The sequence below is a fragment of the Chamaea fasciata genome, unplaced genomic scaffold (genome assembly GCF_029207755.1).
Source record: "Chamaea fasciata isolate MVZ Bird 193981 ecotype frontalis unplaced genomic scaffold, bChaFas1.0.hap1 SCAF_9, whole genome shotgun sequence".
Lineage (NCBI taxonomy): Eukaryota > Metazoa > Chordata > Aves > Passeriformes > Sylviidae > Chamaea > Chamaea fasciata.
In genome coordinates, this window is record NW_027094094.1 from 26,409,001 (window position 1) to 26,432,272 (window position 23,272).

Sequence of the window (23,272 nt, forward strand, 5' to 3'; positions counted from 1 at the left end):
CTTCATATAGTGCAATTTTCCTCTTTGCTTTTTAGCACTCTCTAGCTGCTCATTACTGAGATAATTAACTGCATGTGAATTTATGCTATTATAAAACAGCCAGAACCTTGAAACCAATATGCATTATTTTAACATTCTGCATAGACAGCTAATGCATCTTTTTACTCTACTTTAAACATAACTATAAATGCTTCCATTCATTACTGACTAAATTTATTGTGCACCCAGCTTTCAAAAAACCTCCACCTTGCATTTTCTAATGCACGTGCATTAACAAGGAAATATTTTTCTCAGAGCCTCCCATTCTGACACAGTGCAAACAGACAATGTCAGGAAATAATACACCTGTCCCACAGCTCTGCAAAGAGAATGTCTGCTTAGGACAGGAAGTACTCCAATGCTGGACAGGTTATGAGTACTGATATTGAAACCCATGTGAGGATTCTATTAAGTATTCAGTCTCTGCTCCCATTCTCTAAATAAGCACTTTCAGGCTTCTTCCCGTGGTAGTCTGTTTAACCATTTGAAGGGACTGTCTCTAGGATTTCATATTTCTTTTGACATGAATTAATTTAGGTTTTGGGTGGGGGCAGGGAGCTCTTCTTGCCAAGCCAGAAGACTTTTTCTCCTTATGCTGTGTCATCAATCATTCAGGCTTTCCTCTGTCTCCCAGAAACAGCCCCGTGTTGCCAAATGACAAAAGACTGATGTTACTTCACTCTGCTACTTGCAGGTTTGCCGCCAATCTCATTTCAGGAGTGCAAGACTACAAAGCTTTACTGGACACGTAAGTAGCTTGGAAGGAGAGCTTGAGTATCCACAGGGCTTCTGATTCAAGGCTGCTCTCAGTACAAAGCTGGGCTGTATTGCACCTTTCCACCATGGGGAAGGGCTGGGGCTCCAGCATGCTTCAGGGCAAGTGCTTCAGCAGTTTTTTTAATGCCCTTTCTGCTGTATTCCTGCAGTGTAACAGATTGAAGAAGGATCCTTTTTGATGGCTGGCAGTCATCACTCTGGCGGGCACAGCGCAGCCCAAAAGGACACACACAATTTGCCTAAGAGAGTTACTGAGAACACAAGAGGAAGCTTGTTCTTCCCAACACCCAAAGGGCAGCAGCGCTGTGGTTACACAGCCTGCACACCTTTCCTGGCACTCTCCACTTTGAACAGCACTGTCCCGCCTCCCTCACCCCAGAGAAATAACACATCCCAGCAGAGGAGGGAAGTCTCACCACAGAAAGGCTGGCTCAGTAGCTAATAAAAAATAAGCTACTTATGCTCTTGTTACTTTCTGAATAAAAACACTGGGGAAATACATGATTCTTCAAGTCATGTGTGTATTATGCACCTGTACAAGGAAATAAGTGCTACAGAGAATTCAAGAGTTGGGACCTAAAGTGAATATCCCTGGTTTGAACTGTGACAGTTCTGAAGACATGGTTAACCAGGATCAGCTAGCATAAAACATTACCCTCATAAGCTGTGTAAGAGTAAACCTCCTTGCCTGCTTCTTCACCCCTGACAAATTGTAAGCTTAGTCCTCTTTTGTGGAAGGAAAATCTCTGCACTGTAAGATCTTCTTCCTCCTGTGGTCTCTGCAGCCTTTCCTGACCAGCAGCACCATTATTTCCTGCTGCAGTGTCAGTGAGGTATTTTACAATCCATAATCGTAATTGGGACTGATAATTCTTCTTTTTGTCCTGGCCACTAAAGAAGCTTTTTAAGAGATGCTGGTTTCATCTACCTTCCAATCAAAAAAAGAATAAGTTTTCAGCACATATTACTCCATAGGTCTAGGTAAAAATTAGCACAAAAGCAAGGACCTGTGGAAAACAGAAATTTCCACTGTATTATCCAAGTCAGTCCTGTTTGTCAGACAAGGCCCTCTCACACATCTCTAACCAGTCAGCACAGTACAGGGCTGCTGCGATTTGCAGGGAATTTCATCAGTACCTTTCTTCGAGGTGCTGGTCTTTCCCAGCTGTTCTGCTGACCTCCGTCCTGCCAAGTTTCCAGGGTCCCATCTAGGCAGGCTTTCTACCCACATTGCAAAGCTGCTTGTGACCTGCTATTTCCATTTCCACTAGATGATAATGCAATTGCTTAATGAATATGCATGAAGCTGCCAGGAATGATGTATTTAACTTTGGTATGGGAATTCATCTATTTCCCTTATACTGTAATCTCATTTTATTATTCAATTTGTGTTATACCTGATCTAATTGTAACAGAACAAAGGACAGATTAGATTTCTTTTCCTTTCTGTCTCTCTCCCCTCTTTTCCTCTGGCTTTGTTTTTCTTCTTCTCTGCAGCCATGCTTTACCTCCTGATTTTTCTCGTGGACAGCTGTCTGGTCATCCTCTCTGTATGAAGCAATACTATGGACTCTTTTCCTCCTATCGTCTTCCAGGACGTACCAAAGATACCCTCGTGGCCCAGAAAAGCAATGTAATGCCAGAACCAGAGCACATCATTGTTGCTTGTAACAATCAGGTAAATTAGTTTTCTTTTTTCATACCTTTCTATATTTCTTAATTTGCTTAAATTCACTCCAGAAGAGCCTAACCTAATCTCTGTTCAGAAATGCAATTAGCGTGCTATGTATGAGCTCACTTCTTACCAAGCATTTGCAGTCAATATTTCCAAAAGATGCTTCAGCAGCATTTTCCTCCTTGGCCCACATTATGTTCCAAGTACAGTGGTGCAGAAAGGAGGAATGTGGCAGAATTCATTTGCTTGCTCTTTCAAACAAAAATGTTTAACAAACAGAGGTGAAACCACAGAGAAAAAAGAATCCTATTAGAGTGCATTTGCTGGAAATGCTCTTCTCTTGACAGTCAAGTATTGCCACACAATTCACGGCAACTATACCACCATCACACCAATGCATGACAGAGACACCATATAGGGGCCCTAAGCTATGCCTGAAGAAGTTAGCCCAGGTGCAGACAGAAATACTGAAGTGTTACAGTGAATCTGTCCCAACCAGTAATTACCAGGGAGCAGCAGAGTCTGTTTTCTGGGCATAGTACCTTACAGCCCAGCTTGACTATTTGCAGTACTGGAGCCAGGCCTGCAGGTGCTCTTGGAATGAGGAGGTAGGTTCCAGTGAAGTGCTTTCTGCATTTCTAGGAAGTGCAGGAAATTTTCTAGATTTGCTATGTTATATTTAAATAAATAATACCATGAAAATTACTCACATACTGCCTGATTTTATCTCTCCAAGATTTTTAAAAGCTTGTTCAAATATTTTAAGTCCAACACACAATTTAAGTCCCCTATGGCAACTGGCATTACATTGCTGTTAAAACACAGGGGGGGTGAGCCTCCCCAGTGGTTTTGTGTTCCACTGCATGCAGTCCTGGCTCTCCAGGCAGGACTTGAACATCTCAACACCTACCCAGGTGACAGCAAAATGTTGGACCACAAACGGTCCAACCCACCTCTGACTGATCTTCTGACTTCTGTTTTTTTGTTTTGTTTGTTTGTTTTGTTTTGGGTTTTTTTCAGTTTTTTGTTTTGGATGTTGTCATTAATTTCCGTCGTCTCAGTGAGGGAGATCTTTTCACTCAGTTACAAAAGATAGCAAAAATGGCAGAGAATGAAGAGGAAATGCTGCCTCCAATTGGCCTCCTGACGACAGATGGAAGAACAGAGTGGGCAGAGGCCAGGACAATCCTTATGAAAGGTTAGCAGCAGCAACCCCAGCTTTCTCTTCATCACCTTTCTCCTCACCATCACTGCCTTTCTTTGCTGAGAGCAAACATCACAGCAAACACAGGACTGAATGTTCAACCCCACTGCTGAATTTTTCCAGCAGTAGGAAACTCAGTACGTGTAAGATATGTGTTGCCAGGGGAGCAGCAGAAATGAGTTGTCCCTTTGGCTCTGTATGTTTAAATGTTATGCCATGTAATAACTCTCACTCCATTCTTTGTTTTTCATCACATAAATTACATTACATCAGATTTTGTGATTTGTCTCTTTCTTCATATCCATTTTGTACCAATAGGAATGATGTATCCTCTTATCTTTTGGCAACTATTTGATATTATTGATCTTACCCAACAAAAGCATCTGCAAGTTAAACACCTATTGAATCTAGTTGTGCACTCTCTCTAGTCAATGGAGAAGGTACCAGGCTGATTCAACAAATTCTTAAGTAAGTATCTAGGAAAGATGGCACCAGATATTATCTGGGGACTACTCGCTCTCTCTTTTCCAACAGGCAGCATTTAGCTGTCTCAGATTCTGGGCTTGAATGTCAGACTTGGAAACAAAATAAAGGTTGGGGTTAGTGACCTGTATCACATCACACCTTCTGTGTTTTACCCTGAGGCTAAGTGATATAAATGCCCTCTTTTTGCCATTTTACATGTCTTAAGTATTTACTTTTTCATGCTGAAGAAAACATTAACTCATCTCTTTATCTCCAGTTCAGCAATGCTACAGAAAATATTGCTGTTTTACTAATGCCCTGGAATATACAAGAGTTGCCAATAGTCTCAAAATAAGTTTATCATCCTAAGGAAGATTCCCCTTTTCTTATTCAAGTTTATCTGTGTTTATAAAAACTTAATACAGATACACACACACAGAGTCCTGGCCATTATTTCAGCAATATTATATAGCATTAGTCTCATCTTTAAGCTTTCCCCTCCTCATCATTTCTTTTTGAAGGAGGAGACAAAATAATAACTTACTTTAATGAAAATTGAGGTGAACACCCAATCATTTCTTTTCATGCCATACTAAGTAAAACAGTCTATGCCTTGAAATTTACAGCAAAATTATCCTTGTTAACCCACATAATCCAAAAGAAAAATCAACAAAAACTAGCAAAACCCTCTCCATAGTGTTTTTAGATTGCCTGGCATTTACCAAAATGTTCATTTTAATCAGAAGGCAAACCGACTCAGTTATGCAGCTGAAAAAAAAAAACCAGATTCTGCACAAGTAAATCTCATAGCACCATAATGTGAGCCTTCTCTAATCTAAGCAGGAGTCTCATCCCAGACCATTCATGTTAGCACAGCTCTTCTATATAGGTGGATGCATTGCAGTTACACATGGATATATGACCATTAACAGCCCTTTTTCTTTCTTATCTGTGATGCTGAAATGTTCCTGAAACAATAAATAAGAGAGGAGGAGAGAACCTGGGAAGCAGGGTGGGTGAAAGGGTCACTCCACAGCTGGTCTGTGCTGGGCAGGGCTAGAGAGAATGCTTCAGGCCTGCACAGACCTGCAAGCAGAGAATAAGTCTTGTAGGTGAGAAAATGTCCAAGATACTATAATAAACCCAGCCATCACTGATTTATAAATATACTCAGCATTGTAACTGCACAACTAGCTTGCTCCTTCTAAGTACAGGAAGTGAATTCTGTATGAAGTGACTGGCTACAGTCCCATGCATACTACATCTGAATTTGATTCAAAACTGTCTTTTCGTATTTTCCTTTCTAAAACTAAATTTAAAAAACCCAACTAACCAACAGTTGGCTGGCCAATTCAATGCAACTGTGCATTAGAAAGGAAGAAATGTCTTGCAGGGCTTTAGGCTTGGTCTTACTGTCCTCTGGTTTAGCTCTTCCTGCAGATACTTTCAATCCCAAGTCATGGTTCACGAGTTCTTGTACAATTTATTGCCTGCTTCACATCATAATTTTTCAGTGTTTGATCAGCCCTCTGGATATGTCTATTTCCTTCGGTAAAGGCATCTTTCCCCTACTTCCCTGTTTCTGGCACAGCTTAATTTTATTCACTCTAATACCTAGACTCCAGATACCCTGAAGCCATATGTCAGACTAAGGGCTTCATATCTGTCAAAGATGTGTGGGTAGCAGCCACAATGAAATATATATAAAGCTATCAAACAGCGTAAAGCAGAATGCTGAGCAAGCTGGGAGCAGTTTGTATATCACCATCCAAGCTGTTTTTCCTCAAAGGCGCCTGTCTGCAAACACCAGAAGCTGATGTACTCAGGGCAAGTTCCATTCACAAGGATCTTTTCAGCCTTTGCACCAACGCGCCCAGACCATCAATGAAAGAAATACCACAATTACAGTCAGCCCTGCAAGTGTGAGATACTAGAAAAGCTTTACAGCCAAGTGGACAGGGATGTGTCTTCTCTCTTATAAAGCTTCTGAAAGCTTTTGAAGACACTCCCAAGGGACGCTGGTGTTCGCATTTTGCAGGGCAGCAACCTCTCTGCACGCCCCATCGAACACAATCTCCTGGCTCAAGCCTTTGTAGGAGCTGGCAGGTGCTCCAGCTGCTTTCCCTAGGACTTTTCTGTTGGCAAGGGGACACAACACACTCTGCACTCCACCAGGTCCCCCGGGAGCCTGCAAGAAGTCAGGCTGACCATCTCTGTCCCTTGGGCTCCTGGCTGCTAATGCTGCCTTGCAGAAGCCACCAAACAGCAATAGGCAGTACCTCACCATAACCTGCACAAGGCCACGGCTCCCTCTCTTCCTTCTCAGCCACTGCTATCACTTGCCTCCCTTCTCTTGACACATTTTTGATTTCTTGCATGTTTGGTCTCTTTTTCACTACATAGCACCTGGAGAAGGAACCTGGATGGTAGCAAGTGTCTGGTTTTTTTCTAGCTCCTGAGTGACTTGTTACTCCTTCTGGAAAGGTGCATTATTTCTTACTATGAAAAATGCTGTTCTTTCAGACAATCAAGCTACTTCACATACTTGCAAACCTTGGAAACAGGCACAGATTGAAATGGCCCCCTACTGAAATTGAAACAGGTCCATATTGAAACAGGCCCCATATTTCAAATCCAAATCAGAATTGTTTAAAATATTTTTCCATTCTTTCAGCCAAAATAATTTTCTGAATTGAGCATATATTTGTTGAACTTAGCCTAGACTTGAAAGGAGTTTTGATCAATCTGAATTCATATCTTTTGTTGAGAATATTCTGAAACAAATTTACATTTACACCAAAATCTAGCAAAACCAGTGGATGAAAGCTGATCTGTTAAGAACAAAAGGAATCTTATATTGATGCTTGAAAGCCCTTCTTCTTGTGATCATGTTAACAACCATATAACTTGTGATCATGTTAACAACCATATAACAGCAATTAATAATGTTATATATTTTTAAACAAAAAAGTTCTCGTGATAGGTTGCACACTTCTATCTTTTCAATGAGGAACTATAAAAAATGCTCACAATTAAATATTTCCTATGCTTCAAAGTGGTCCTCAGATGCAAACAAACCCTTAAACTTTGTAATATTTCTGAGTTAGACAAAGAAACTGAGAAACACATAAATACCCCATAAATATGGAGGAAAGCACTGAGGACAAGGGAAAAATACCCCCAGTAGTCCAACCATATAAGAAGAGTGTCAGGATAGGGAAAAGAAAGAGAAAGAGATCCAGAAAAGCCCATTTTACTCAGCAGTACAGTAGTGACAGGAGAGCAGTGTAATGTGGCAACCCATGGTTTTGGCAAAGCCATGTTCAAAAACTAAACCTCAAAACCTCACCCGCACATGTTTCCTCATGTGATGTAGACAATATAACCTAATGATCAGAGACAGGAGAGACAAGAGGGTTTTAATGCAATAAGACAAAACCAACATAGACCCTGCTGTTCCTTATTCTGAAAAGGGTTTTCATGGGAGAACAACACAACAACACTAAGCTCTGCTTTTCCAGAGCAGAATACCGCAGCAATAGCGTGAGCTCTGAAATTTTCTATTTTTCACCTGTCCTCTGTAACTGTTAAATATAAAATAAGTAAGCAATGCTGGCTTTAAGAGTATAATAGATCTATTTTGTAATATAATTATTTCAAGGAAATGAAAGGCAGAAAAAGAAAGTGGTTATTATTGAATCATGTGAGAGATCCACAGAGTTACAAAAGTTAGCACGGGGATTAATGCCTTGGTGTAATGTTCCCTTGCACTGAGATGACCTCCTGCTGAGAGAAGCTCTGCAGACACCAGCTCATTGCAGAGCCAGGGTCAGACCTTTGGTGCTCTCCAAGGCAGAGGGTTCCCCAGCCAGTGCTGTGCTTAAAGGTGAGAGGATGTGAACATTTCACTCTTTCATCCCCAGACTCCACCAACCGGGACTCTCTAGACATGATTGAACGGTGCATATGCCTGGTGTGCCTGGACAGCCCCAGCACAGTGGAGCTCAACAACACCAACATGGCATGTCAGATGCTGCATGGAGGAGGATACCATAAAAATGGGGCCAATCGTTGGTATGACAAACCTATGCAGGTAAAAACCTTGCAGCACGGGGACATTTCTTGCATGCTGCCTTATGGTGGGGACCACTTAGAGCCAGGTGGGAGAAAGTGGGGAAGGTGGTGTCAGCATCTGCCTGCGAAGGTTTGGTGTGAGCAAGGCTGTGGAAGCAGGGACACTTCCACCTCTTTGCCCTTTGCTCTTGAGATAACACAGGTATGCAGATGTATGAGTAGGCAGACATTGGTTATTAAAAAAATGCATTTTTCTACACTGAATCAAATGGGATGAAAATGCTGGCCTAGTACCCTAGAAAAAAAAAAAGGCACAACATTTTTCTTTGTTTCCTCTTCTTACACATTTTCCTGACATCCTAGAAATGCTACTGCATATAATTTGGCATGTGTTTAAGTCCTCACTTTACAGACTGTTTACTCATTTAATGACATCCATGTTGAGGCTTCCCTTAAGTATTGACTTCTCCAGCCTTTTTCCCCATCAGATTTTGATTGTCATATTTTAAAGCGTCACACTGTTATTTCCACACTTTGAAACAGACCCAGAGTGAAGTGATGTATTAATCTCCAACTGTCAACAATGTTGACACCTTATGAAAAATTGAAAAAACCCTGACTGATACACGGCTTGCATAATGCTTGTTGCTCTTGCCAGATCTAAGAACTGCAACAGGAAAGGAGAAACCCCTAAAATAATTTCACTTGCACCAACTTACCCAAGAGCAAATACATTTCAGTAATCATTCCTGATTCATGCCACTGCAAATGACATTATTAGAAGACTCTTCTAAAGAACAAACCATTTGTCTTTAGAACAGTTAGAACCCTGCTATTTGCAGGGTCAAGTGTTGAGATATTTCAAGCAGATGAGAATAAACAACATTTTCTTTTTGTCTGCTATCATAAGGCAGCAGAAAGCAAATAGAATTGTGTAGAGTGTGAGAGCTTAATCCATTCAGATGTATTCAGGTCAAAGAAGTTCAAAGGTGAAGAGAAATTCTTAGGGAAATAAGATCCCATTTCCTTTCATGTAAACACACATTATGTAGGAAGCCATTCTCACAGCAGAATTTGTTCTTTCTCTCTATATTCTTCCTCACCTTTGCAGTAAGACTTCAGAAAATATCCAGGTGAACTTTCTACATCATGCCCACTCTCTAAAAACCTCATGGAAAGCAGGGAGGAAGATGTGTATGTGATACAAACATGCAAGAGAGAGCTAAGTGGGTGAAGTCCAGCCAAATCCACTTCAAAACAAGTATGGGGAAAAGCTCTGAAAAAGCAGAGGAAAGCTATAGTATTGGCCTAGACATCTGCTTTTGCATGAGATGCAGAAGCTCCATATTGCATGGGTGTATCACAGAACTGGAGTGCAGCAGGTTGTCACCAGCAGCGCCATGTGTACACAGTGAAATTAAGAATGAAGACAAATAAGAGGGAAATGAAATGAAGAAAGCATCTAAAAATAAAAGATTCAAAATAAGCTATGAGAAAGCTAACAAATAAGGATGAGTTTTGTAATAAAATGGGATCCTAAGGATTTTCCAGATACAGATGTTTTATTGTCCTCAAAAGTGGAAGGAGAACCCTGACCTTCGTATTGATGGGTTTTCTGTACCATAAAGCAGATGCTAAATCATATTTTCAGATTCCACTGGGAATTGCTAAAATTTACATTCTCACAAGATTCAGTCCCAAACAGCAGCATGAAAGGGATTCAGTGCAACACCTTTCACAGGAGAAGCAAGTCTCCTGCAGTAAATCCGTAAGTTGCCCACTAATCTGTAGGGCAAGGAAGTTCCCGATATGAGCAATAAAAAAACCAGAGAGGAATGACAACACCTTTGTCAGGTTTCCATCATGGATAACTTACTCAGAACACAATTTATTCCCTGTATAATATATTCCCTGTTGCACCTCTTCTTGTCCTTGTTTAGTTTGTGGTAGGAAGAGATGGACTCTGTGGGACCGTGTGTGAACATTCCCCTTTCGATGGCATCGTGATGGTGCAGTGCACTGAATACCTGCTCAGGCACATGTGAGTTCCCTTTCTGTACATTTTATACCCGTTCCATCCCCTGGGAAGCCTCTGCCAGTGGCAAATTCCCCTGATGCACAGGGGCACTAAGACACATAAAACTGTTGAAAAGCAGCAATTCACCTGCTAAAAGAGCAGCATTTAATAAATGAATTATTCCTGTGACCTTAATGACTTCTGTCTCACATACCAACAGAAAGGAAAGTTCCAAGAAATTAGTCCGAGCTGATTCAGTGAGTGAGCTTCCTGCTCCACGGAGACTAAGATGGAAGTGTTCCCCTGATGTTCAGACACATTTGGCATCAGCAGCAGAAAAACTCCAAAGGTAGAACAGATACTTCATTTTTCTCAGCTGTGACTGCAAGCTGGGAACTACCTAGCACATTGCACAGGCTCCCTCCTAGGGGGACTCCTGTCTTCCTGCTCCTCTTCTTACCAAGCTGCACATACCCAGCATCCCTCTGCACGACAGGACTTATGGGCTGGAGCTACTTGTCTGTATTCAGCAATTGCACTACCATTGTTTTCCTTCCATGTAAATATTAGGAACTCTAAAAACCACTGGAAAAAGAGCTTCCTGATATTTGCATAGAACGCAAACAATGCAGGTCCTCTGTTTTTGTGGATGTCTCTTATGGGTTGAGCTGACTCAGTCTGAAGCCAGGGCAATAGGGGTACGTATAGAGAACAGTAGAATACAACTGGTTTGAATAAACAATATGATTTTAGGAATGTAATTTGTTTACATTCATATTGCTCCCACAACGTCTAGTTTTTCTGACTCTGTTTCCAGGCTGTCAAAGATTTGCATGATCTTTGGGGGTGAGGGCAGCAATAAGAAATTTTTCTCAACATTCAGGCCCGTGATCTCTTTATAGAGAATTTACACATTTTCTCCATGAGCTGTGAGCATGTCCAGTGTGGTTGCATTAGATAAGATCTCAAAGTGGCTAGAAAGATACGTAAGAGTGAGAACATTCAGGATGCAGAATAACTCCTTTGTGTTTTTCAATAAAGGTAGTAGTCCTCTAAACTGAATCTTGCAAAGAGCTTAAGGCCTTCATAAGGTCCAAAATACACCCAATTCTCACACCAGTAAATCTCTCAGAAATTTGTGAAGAACAAAGGAAACCCTTGCCTTGGCTTCAGGGGTGGAAACAGTAAGGTTGAGGGGGGTGGTTGCTGGATTTTTGGTTTGGTTTTTTTAAAAAAAGAAAAAGGTGTCTTACTCAAATGAGCAGACTTGAGTGCCACAGTTAAGGCTGCAGATAACAAGTCTGATGTAGAATCTGTATGAATAAAAGGCACTGACTAGGAACAAGTTACCAAAGGCCAGGACTGTCTGCAGAGCAGGAGAACTGGAGGCCTCTGAGAGAGTACTGGCAGGAAAAGATCTCTGGGTTTTATTAGCAAACAGAAATGGGACAGAATATGGTTTAGTGGTCAATAAGGTAGGGTAGATTAAGGGTTGGACTTGATCTAAGAGTTCTTTTCCATCTTTAACAATTCTATGAGACTCTTACATCTACCGCCACAGTAAATGCCTTCTGCTTGTTTCCCAGGGCAGTGGAAAATCTGGATTTTATTGCCTACAAGTTTGTGCACTATGGAAAGGAATTTATTAAGAAACAAAAGATTAGCCCAGATGCCTACATTCAAGTAGCACTTCAGCTGGCATTCTACAGGTAAGGCTAGTTCAATTCATAGGAACAAGGCACACAAGGTAGTGGGGTTTTATACAGAGGGTCCATTTTTTCCTCAACATTCAAACAAATGCTTCTTGCATAGAAATGAGTCATCTTGCCTAATGACTGTAGGGCAGACAAGATAGAAACTATACCTGGTTCTGGGAGAGAGAACTCCTTTTCTTCACTCCCTTTCCCTCTTCTTGCTCTACCTTCCCATCCCTGTGTCCCACACATGCCATTCCCAGCCAGCACCCTCCCGACAGCTGTCCCTGTGCTTAGCATAGATAAGGTGAGGGAATATGGCAGGGATGTCTGTAGCAGCAGCAGCTGGGGAGCCCAGGTCCCTGGGGCAGAAACCACTGCCTTGCCTCATGGGTAGCTTGGGAGGAACCATGGCAGTAACCACACATGCATCTCTGGCACCACAGGCTGAAAAGCATCTGCTACAGCACAGTATATCAGACTAGAGTTCCTACACAGAACAGTAACTACTGCAGTTCCCTTCTTCACAGGCATCCCAAGATTTGATAACATCTCCTAATTTCCATGGTCTTATCAAAGCTAAGAGCTACTTTCTACATCGCCAGAACTCCACAGTAGAGATAGGTTGTATGGTTTCCTGCAGAACAGCCTATTACACAAATAATTCTTTATCATGTCAGATTAAATCCCAGAGTGGTCTTTACCTGGTCAAGACCAGAGATGCTTAACATATTTCATGTACTCCTTTAACATCTGTTGAACATCCATTTTGCATATTCCATTAATAAAATTTCAACAACAACTTAGGCCAAGATTTCCATCTGGATCCCAGCCATGATATAAATCCCATGTTTGCAATAAGAACCTTAGGGAATGGTTGTGTTCTGAGACCACTCACTTCAACTGAAAGACACAGCCTGTCTCCTGAAGCAAGGAGTAGTATCTGTAAACCTGGACACAAATTAAATTACAGTCTTCATAATCTATTCTAATTGCTATGAGGGTTTTCATTCCAGCTCACAAACACCCTACTCCCCTTTTAGTTCTGTTCTTTTCATTAACGCACTCAGTCCATTTTCTCTTGTTTTAAATTAAACATATTTCAAGCCCATAAGTAAATGATTAATTACACAATTATTTTATGATGCAGTACAAATAAAACACTCCTGGAGATCTTTCAGTAAATTTTTGTTTTACTAGCCTTGTTTTTACACAACAAGTCATTTTTTACTGGCAATGCATAACTAAAACATATACAGCTGTATGCAGCTCTTCATATTAGCAAGGAGTGAGCATCCATCTTTCTTAAGCTTCTTACAGAATTCTATCAACATTAAGATGAATACTGTGCAAGAAATAAAAGTGTGGCTGTAACAATAAAACATACCAAGCCTATATTTCTCTTAGTCTTTATGACTCTTTGAAAATAATCATTCTTTGCTTTTCTTCCTTCACTCTCTCAGGTGTCACAGGAGGCTTGTCCCAACCTATGAAAGCGCTTCCCTGCGCCGATTTGATGAAGGCCGGGTTGAGAATATTAGGTCTGCTACCTCGGAAGCACTCGCTTTTGTCAAAGCAATGGCAGGTGACAAGACAGCTGTGTCGGTATGTTGGACTGGCTCCCTCTGTCTTCTTTGCCAAAGCACTGACTAAATAATGCATTCATGGTCCCAAGTCTCTCACTTTTTAACTCTTAACTGAGAACTACGTTCTTTATAGGCAGAGGGCAGGATACCAAGCATTACAGGATTTTCCTTTTAGTACAGACCAACCCTTAAGCTAAAAATAAATATTCCCTTATTTTTGTTTAAACATCCAAAAGATTCAGAGGTGCCTAAACGTGACATAATAAGAAACATAATATCTAATTTTAGATTTAGTACTGTCTTATGAGTGTTCTATCTATCATCAGGTCCAAATTCAGCTCCCTGGGGAGATCTAGGCTGAACACACAAAGTTCAGGATCATTAAGCTGCCACACCAGGGGAATTGCCTGGCAGGTCTCCTGCAGTGGTTAGTTCTGTTGCAGTCTGCAGTATGTGATGTCATTCCCATGCTTTCATTTCTGGATATGTGGATATATTCTGGCTGATCTCTTTTGTTTTAAAGGGATGTTTCTACCAAATAGACTAAGTCTTATAGGATCCTTCATCAAGCTAATCAAACAACTCTCCAAACTGTCCTGACATCATACTGCAAAAAGAAAAATTAAAATTGCCTTTCTTTGAGACACCGCCATCTGTTTGCCAGAAGCATGAGCACTGTACAGAGTAGATGGGGATGCAAAGAGGTACAGCTGAGAGCAGAGCTGCACCAACAGCCCTGTGCGCTGTCCTGCCCACCATCCCTGGAGAGCCTCCCTCAACGTCTCTGCGCCACTTCCACCCACTGCACTGCACTGCTGTACAGGGAATTTCCAGGTGGCTGTTTAGATGCAAAATGCTGCCACAATACAGTTTATTTTTCACAGTAAGCCCATTTCAGTGGCAACAGCCCACGTGGCTGTTCTTCAGAATTTAGCATAACATTGCTAGAAGCCATTGGTTCTGACAGTGCTGTAGATTAGGTGTAAATTAATGAAATATTATAAACCAAGATCTAACATCCCAGAGGATTATGAAAATTTGCTCAGATAAGTCCTTTCTTCATCCACTGCTTCTTCAATCTCCTCAAGTTTATCATGCCCAGACTTAGCTCCTGATGAACAATGCTCAAATAAGTCCCATGGTAAAATGACTCAAAAAACCCGAAGTAACTCCCTCTGCTGGGTGGGTAATTCAAGGCAGATTGTGACCTTGCTCCTGCACATAATAGTGACTATCACACAGTAGGCAAGAGGAGGCTGGTTTTATTTGCTGTCAGTGTCCTGTCTGACAAGATGGTTCTCAATCACATTTCATTAGAAGTTCCTGCTTTCTGTGCACTTTCCTCTCCACACCTGGGCACTCAGCATAGTCCCATCCCAGCCCAGGCTGTGGCACACTGACTGCGCTGCTGGCAGGAGCCAGCGTGCTCCCACCATGTTGTTTCAATAGATCTTTCTAGCTCCTGGCAATTATCCCTCCCTCCCTCCCTCCCTCCCTTCTTCCAACACTTACCGACTTCTGCAGCTGTCCCAGAGCTTCAGCATTTCTCACCGTTTTCCCACCCAAATCTCAGATCATGCTCCCCTTTCACAGCACCCTAAACTGCCCTGTTTCACACAAGCAAGGCACCTGTGTCTAGATGGAGCTCAATCTCAACCCCAATATCTTTCTACTGCATGCCTTGGCCATACAGAATAGGGGAGATAATGGTTTCATTTCCTTTGGAAAGCCTGTAACATAATGCATACCAGCCCACTGAGAGTTTTCCTGGCCCCTTCTCCACCAAAAGATAGGAAGGGCATTCATACTGGTCTGTGACAGTTCTTTCCAACAGGTGTTAATAAATCTTTGTTTTGATGTGAACATCTTCATCATTCCATGCAAAATTATATTAGTATTACAGACACATTAGAAAACTAATTTAATACAACCCTATTCCAAGGTGACTTCTTTAGACCTAAGCACTGCTCTAAATGTGAAAGAGTTAATTCTTTTTTCTGGACAAAGAAGTGCACCACTTGGTGTAAGTAGCCTTGAACTCCCCAAAATATTGTTTGTTAATAGCTATTAATTCAAATCCAACCAAAAAACGTTTTTCTTCTGACACGAATAAAAATTATCCTCAAACGATAGCTTGAACAGTCACCGAAGATTGATTGAGTCAGATTGATTCTTCAGCAGGAGAAATATCTCATGCATTTGACACTTGCTGTAAAAGCAGCAGCTACTGGCACTAGAGATTGCTTGGATAGCTGTAAATTAATCAGATTTAAAGACTGCATTCGGTAATTTAATCTGTACAAGGGAACTAAGGCCTAGGTCTAGCCTTGTGAAAAAATATCAGACTTTGTATTTTGAAGGTCCCTGATGGTGACCTTGACTTGCTTCTAAAATGAATTCTTTGCTCAAAAGATCATTCATCGTCCATGGGAGCTGAAGGTCCCCTGTTTATCTGGAGACCCACTCATTTCTGGCTGTTTCAGGGTCTCCCCAAGTTGCAGTGTTGGACTTGATGAACAGCAAGGCAGCACTTCTTAAGATCATTCCCTTAATATAAAAGGCTGCCATTTGACAGGAGTTAAAATTTACTAGCTTGTTATTTGAAATGTGAGGCATCTGTGGAGGGTAGAGCAGCCTTGGAAAATTCTAGATGCCCTTTCACACATGGGAGTAATTTTTTGACTGGCTAGTAAAATATCAGCAATGGCTTTCCTTAATATCACTGTCATTGTCTACATAAACCATTCTGGAGAAGGTACACTGCCTGTCTGTTTTGAAAATACTGAATTACACCAGGCAATTATTTTCCCTACTTCAAATGCAGAGATTCTATTGGTAATAATCTACAAGCCCAAAATCCATGGAAGGAATACACAAAAGGAACTGCAAGCCTTTTCTTAGCTTCAGACAAACCATCACCAAGTAACCTGTCCACCTCTTGCATGACCAGGTGCAGGTGCTGGTGCTGTTCAGAACACTGATCCCTGTGGCTTTTCATTTATCAGAATACTTACACCTGAGCCACAAGCAAAGGACACTTGAAGTGCCTGCTATTTGGCTCTCAGTTAGTTGATGGAAGATGCTATTTCTTTGAGAGTTGATTCAATAATACATATATTCTGATTACCCCAACAGGATTCTGAGAAGATACAGAAATTTAAGGATGCAATTGCAGCTCAGACTAATTACTCTATTCTGGTGAGTAAAACACTGCCTGTCTCTGTAAGAACTAGTCAGCTTTTTCAAGAAAAGTATGAAGACACGGTCATTAGCTATCTCAACACTAGAAAAATTGAGGCATCTCCAAACAGGAAAGTATCTGCTATGTCACACTTAGAAACATTTCTAAGGGCCCAAATAGCCATATTCAACTAACCTCGACTTAAAAAAAACCTCTAAGCCTAAAACTAACCATCTAGGCATTTTCTTATATTTCTCTTCACTAGAGGATAGAGGTCCCTATCTGGAACCTGATCCTCAGATGGAGTGGAATTCTGGAACATGTATTCTGGGATCCCAAATTGCCATTTCTAATAAAGGTCATTAACAATGAGGGAGTGATTATAGTAAGTTTTCTTTTAAAGACCTGAATGCCGTGTCTAATTAAAGGGAGAGATGCCTTCCAGTGAAGAAAACAGTTTAATATCAAATACAACTCATTTTCTGTTGATTAAAAATGAGACAATTCAGTCTGGGTAATGCTCTACATCCCACTGTGCCAAGACAAAGCACAGACTTGTTCTATAAACAACTTAGTCATACCACTCATGAAATTAATAAATATTAAAAACCAGCTATGATAAGTGAATTTGCTACCTATGGTTTTGCCTCAGACCCTTGCCTATAAACCATATTTTTGATTACTTTCTGGATATTCATAATATTCAAGAACTCATTCACCTTCAGAGGTGGTTTTAAAGGTATATTCTGAGCACTGAAGAGGCAAAATGTTGCTTTCTGGCAAGACTGTGAAACAAAAGAAGCAGGGACGAAAAACAATTCTGTGTTTCAAGCCTTGTGCTGAGAACCCACATCTTAGAAGCTGAGACTTCACATGTCCTGTAAAGCAAAGTCAAGTCTTACTTCAGGGCAACAACCTCACCTGAACCATCTCAGGGTAACCTCACAATGAACACAACACACTGTAGGTCTACTGGGCCACAACCAATGGAATTTCTGTGCAACAGCTCTCAAAAAAAAAAAAAAAAAAAAAAAAGAGAGAGAGAGAGAGAAACGTTCATTAATTCTCCCCTCCAAGTCATTTCAGATCCAGAAATTGTTATAAAATTCAGCCTCCAGCATAGCTCATGGGAAAATATTAAAACTGTCATTGGAAAAATAACTTATCTTTAAATTTAAAAAGCTCTCCTGGTATTTCTACTTACTAAGCTCCCCTCCTTTCTCAGAATAGCAGAACATAATCATTGGGGCTTTAAACTCTGGGTAAGACTTAGATGGTCTGACTAAATTGTGCATAACAGACTAAAATGTAATAGCTCCTAAGGAAAACAAAAAAAAAATCTACTTCATAAAACAAAAAGCAATTTAATGATTTTATTTCCCCTTGTTAAGGCTTACTAGTAGCATTGCTATCTTAAAAGTGGAGCTCTAAAATTCAATTTAGCTCAGTTTTTTCCTATGCGTTGACTCACAGTTTATTTCGTTAGCCTGTCTCGGCCTCTCTTCAGACATGACATTGATCTATGTTGCAAAAATGTCATTGCTAACAGCCTTATAAATCTTGTGTGATAGCAAAATATTTCCTTTGATTATCAAGTCAGTTTCCCTGTATGGGAAAAAGAACATAAGCACAGAGCCGATGTATGCTGCCCTTTTGCAAGCATCCTTCCTCTGCCTGGGCTGATGAACAAACAGCTCCTTTACCAATGGGTGCCTAATTCTTAATAAGCCAAACCAGGGTATGCAGTCCCAACCCCCTGCTTCAGGCACTTATCAGTGGTTAGAATTATTCTCCTCATAAGAGAAGAAGTAAACTTGTGCTTTTCTTTTATTTTTTTTTTTTAACCCTTAAGAGGAAAACCAAGCTCATGCCCTTTTTAAAATCCTGCCTTCTCTCAGTTCATTCCCCTTGTTACAAGGGTCCTGTGCCACAGAGATGTCAGCTCTCCTCTCAGGGCAGTACAACGTCCCCAGTTCAGCATTCCCTTCCTACACAACTTCAGCCTGGACCATGGAAGAGCTACAGCTCAGTTCACAAAATCAGTGCTTTCACCAGCAAGGACAACCTGAACTGATGGATTTTTAACACATTTATCTGAGGCAATTCCTGCCCGGTTGCACCAAATTTTGGGTTGGTTTCCTAAAGAAACAAAACTCTGTAACTATCCTGTCTGCTAAGCCCCCAGTGCTGAATTTTGATCCCATTAGCCATCTTCAATCACATTTATTAGTAGGGGAAAGCTCTTAAAGCTAGTAAATGCCTTAAGTCTAGAGCATTTGGTAGCTGGACAGAGCAGAGACCTGAGCATAGGCAGCTGATGGCGGGGACTTGCTGCAGGCTCAGCAGCAGCTCCTGTGAGCTGCCACTGCTGCTTCTGTATCCCTAACCCCAGTTTTCTCAAGCAGTGGGGTTTGCTCATAGATCTGTGATAGATCACTGGCAAATCTATCTGTTATTCTGTTCAGCCTGTTGCAGATACCTACCAGATCCTTGGATCTAATTTCTATAGAATAACATATGCTTTAACTGCCAGAGGGAGATGCAGGCAGCAAGGCAATGGAAGACTTGTTCCAATTTGGAGGTGTTCTGGAGCCCTCCACCTTGAAACATAATCCAAACGATGCATAGAAAATTCCAAAACATGCTTAGAAATTTCTGCTGTTCAATATGCTCCCATCAGCCTCTTTAGAAGCCCAGCCCATGATATTCAGCTCTGAGAGACAATGAACACACAGATAACATCAGCACATAGTACACCTCAAGACCATCTCCTTCCTAATTTGTAAATCTCCAGAGCACCATATGAATTTCTAATTACTGGTCTTCAGCAAAGTCTGAACATTACAGGCTTTACATCACTCAAACCAAGTTCATCAGCTCTGACCAGAGCACTAGGCAGTAATAGTCAAAATGCCTCCAAACTCAGTTAAATGCTGTTGTCTTATCACATCTTATCACAGGCTGTTACTGGAATGGCAATAGACAATCACCTGCTGGGGCTCAGAGAGGTGGCACGGGAACACTTCAAGGAACTGCCAGAGATATTTACAGATGAGACTTATCTGACAAGCAATCGATTCATCCTCTCAACCAGCCAGGTGAGTTTCTCCTGTTCACTGGTCTTGCCAAGCAAAGGATAATTCATTTGTGTTCTGTGAGACCTTGTAGCTCACAATGAGAACAAAGTAAAAAAGGCAAGCAAACAAAAGCAGTATCATTAGGAAGTCTACAAATTGCTCCACATTTTCAATCCTGTTTTGGTTCATAAGTCCAGTAAATACTGACTGCAATTATCACTTCATAGGTAACATTCCAAAGTCCTTTGCAAAAATTCTGGAAACGCACAAAAACAAACTCAGTAAAATTCATGGGGGCTCAGTTTCCAAACTAGATATGTTCCCACTCCCTTTCTTTTCCTGCTTCCCCTAAGATGATAGCTCTAGTGAGCAGTCTTTACTCCAGTGACAGTATAGCCACAAGCCAGAAGGGCTGCCACTCTGAGAAACAAAAAGCCAAGAGCTACAAGGAAATTTTACTCTTAAAGATCTTTGAGAGCCTTTTGTTATTTGCTGTAAGATAGCAACCCATGCAGACATGCGACTCAGACTTACAGACATTTTAGACATATACAGACATTTACAGATTTACAGTTATTTGCACATACAAAGGTAAGAGTCAATATTTCCTACATTTAATGTTCTGAATAAGGAAGCATCTTTATAACACACAGCCTAAAAATTAAATGTTTCATTGCATGTAGTAGCAGTCCTAATGAAAAAAGAAATCTGTGTAGGAATTCATTAAGTGAAACACTAACCCAACTGCAGCAAATTGGGACTATGCAACAAAAGAGACTTACAATATCATGCTACAGCATAAAACCTTAATAAGTAATTTGATCTTGTCATAATGTTTGTAGGCTTTCAGACATGAGTGAATGTAACCAACATGCCACTACATAAATTCTCCAAGAAACTATCCATGAGCAAAGAGTGCTTCTGAATAGCTTTATGGCCTTTGGCTGTTGCACAGCAAATTCATCTGACAATTCTATGGCTCTATTAGCAGGACTAATGGCCTGTTCTACACCATTAAAAAGGCAAATGTCGTTTGAGAAGGCCCATGTGCACAAAGTCTGAAACAAATAGATTTCTAACACCTTTTATTTTCTGCAGAAGAAAGTGTTTCCCTGCCTTATTATGCCATGATTAAACTGGGGTGTAATAGAATGCCTAGCTGCATTCAAGTATTTTTATACAGGATCACAATTATAAACTATTATTAGAAATGGACATTAATTAATTTAATGCAATCTTGACATTACAAATTTAACACAACCTTAAGAAATTAAAAACCTTAGAGAAGTTTTATGTATTCATTTTATGTACAAGGACTACATAAAATTCCTATCAATAACAAATCTTAGAGCTTTCTAATATCTCTATAAATTGAGCAAAGAAATGCATTATAGCCACCTCAAATTATACCAGTTTTGAAACCATAGTGAACAAACAGAGCAACCAAATTCTATACCGAGATCAGCTTCTGCCTTGCAAGGTAAATCTTCTCTAGGACTTTTGAAGACAGTATTACTCCACAAGGCTGGACTCACCACATTACCAGCATTTGTAGCAACTTTTTCTCTTTTTCTGAATTCCTAAGGAGCTGATTTTAGGTGCCCTGATTAATCAGAGATCACTCCTTCCCTTCTCCCTGCAACCAGGTTCCTACTACTATGGAAATGTTCTGCTGCTATGGGCCTGTGGTGCCCAATGGATATGGGGCATGTTATAACCCTCAGCCAGAGCATATATTATTCTGCATCTCAAGCTTTAAAGAATGTAAAGAAACCTCCTCAGGCACGTTTGCAAAAGCTGTGGAAGACAGTCTCCTAGCAATGAGAGATCTGTGCAACAAAAGCAGTTCTACTACAGCAGAGCCACCTGCTAAACAAGATGCAGCCACACAGCCGCAGTGACCACCACCACTAAGAGGCTGTGGGAACTACTCTCCTGAGTCCACCTTATGAAGAAACGTGACATAGTTGCTCAAAGGCAAGATAGTACTAGTAATACAATAGTGTAAAACCAAAGTGTCATTTGTTTCTCATTGTTGCCAATATTTACAACTCCGTGTACTAAATTTACCATTTCTTGCTTACGAGTCAGCAAAAAAAGATTTGGTCTCAGTGGCTGAAATGAAGGAGGAAGTCACAAAAGTTGTACTACCACTTCTAACCATAATTAACTTGTGCCACTTTATCACCTAAAAATTTCAGTAAGTTTGTACATGACATAAATTAAATACTAAGGCACACCAATTAAGTAATATCCCTTGCAAGTAGCTCTAAAATATTCACATCTATTACTACAAGATTTGCATGTAAAGAGAAAAAAAAAAAAGAAATTTCCCCTCTTGGGAATTTTGAGAGTAACACTGTAAATAATAGGCTGATACAAATATATCTTGAACTTTTGCATGAAGAGTACTTAATACCACCAGTCTATTTACTATATAAGAAAAACTGATTATTTTTAAGAGTGGCCCCTGTGCATTTCCACAGAGTTTAGGAACATAACACGAGTGTTTGCATGTTTCCCCCAATTCAAAAATGCTGCAGAAATAATTTAGCTTTTATTCTGGTTTGCACTGGTCTCAAGCACAGTCCTGTTCTGAAAGCAGCATATTGGAGAGATGATCCATCACAGAGAACTGGAAGAATTTTGTCCCTAGTGAATTGACTTAATTATTTCTTTCTATCAGCGAGCAAAATCCAGCCTGACAGAGTAGCAAAGCACAAAATATAAGTACTATTCAATCCTACTTAAGACCCTTTCTGTTTGCACTGCAATTAATTTAGTCACTGTCACTGGCAGGAAAGTGAATGCAACCACACAAAATTAAAGAGCAATAACTAGAATGAAGAGGTAAATTTGCAATATAAGGAAGTTTTCAAGCTGGAGTTATAGATACCAGTACTGGTACTCATATCAGCTTTGCATCATCCCACTTGGAGGGATTTATATTTTTTAAGAGCAGATACAGGGTATCATATTCTGCAATATACAGTAAATTCAACCAGGAAAGTGGTAATATATAGTGTCTGGTAAGTCCCATTTTATATGAGTGTTATCCTGAGGTTTTTCTCATTATCTCTTCCATTCCCTATAAATCCTTCCAGGGACTGATATTTTCAGTTACTTTCTTGTGAGGTGAAATATGCTGCTTTACTTAGTTCAGTATCATTGTTAGAACACAACTTACTGACTGAGACACTTCATTCCAAACTCCAGCACAGATCTTGTGCTGCACAAGCTGGAACACACTCTGAGGCCTGGCCAGGGATTGCTTCCTTGCCTGTGGAGATGTTCCCTTCCTTTGTAGACCAAACAATCACACGTTTAAGCACTCTGAAGACTAAAAGCAGAAGAGATTTATTGCAATAACCTAGAGATACAGATATGATTCTGTTTAAGAACTCTAGATACAAATTCAGGAGATTCAATATGTCCATGATTATTTTATTGCCTCTTTGGAGTTACACACATGCAATTAAGCAG

General features: G+C 40.5%; 1 protein-coding gene across 1 annotated transcript in view; it reads left to right on the forward strand.

Moving 5' to 3' along the window:
- Positions 1 to 21,690, forward strand: part of CHAT (choline O-acetyltransferase) — a 29,817-nt gene extending 8,127 nt beyond the window's left edge. Inside the window, exons 5-15 of the mRNA XM_066191913.1 lie at positions 734 to 787; positions 2,314 to 2,494; positions 3,512 to 3,689; positions 8,084 to 8,253; positions 10,175 to 10,275; positions 10,472 to 10,600; positions 11,838 to 11,960; positions 13,409 to 13,550; positions 16,667 to 16,729; positions 19,673 to 19,810; positions 21,436 to 21,690. Coding sequence (XP_066048010.1) covers positions 734 to 787; positions 2,314 to 2,494; positions 3,512 to 3,689; positions 8,084 to 8,253; positions 10,175 to 10,275; positions 10,472 to 10,600; positions 11,838 to 11,960; positions 13,409 to 13,550; positions 16,667 to 16,729; positions 19,673 to 19,810; positions 21,436 to 21,690 — 1,534 coding nt within the window. The remainder of the gene's footprint in view (positions 1 to 733; positions 788 to 2,313; positions 2,495 to 3,511; positions 3,690 to 8,083; positions 8,254 to 10,174; positions 10,276 to 10,471; positions 10,601 to 11,837; positions 11,961 to 13,408; positions 13,551 to 16,666; positions 16,730 to 19,672; positions 19,811 to 21,435) is intronic.
- Positions 21,691 to 23,272: the final 1,582 nt, after the last annotated feature.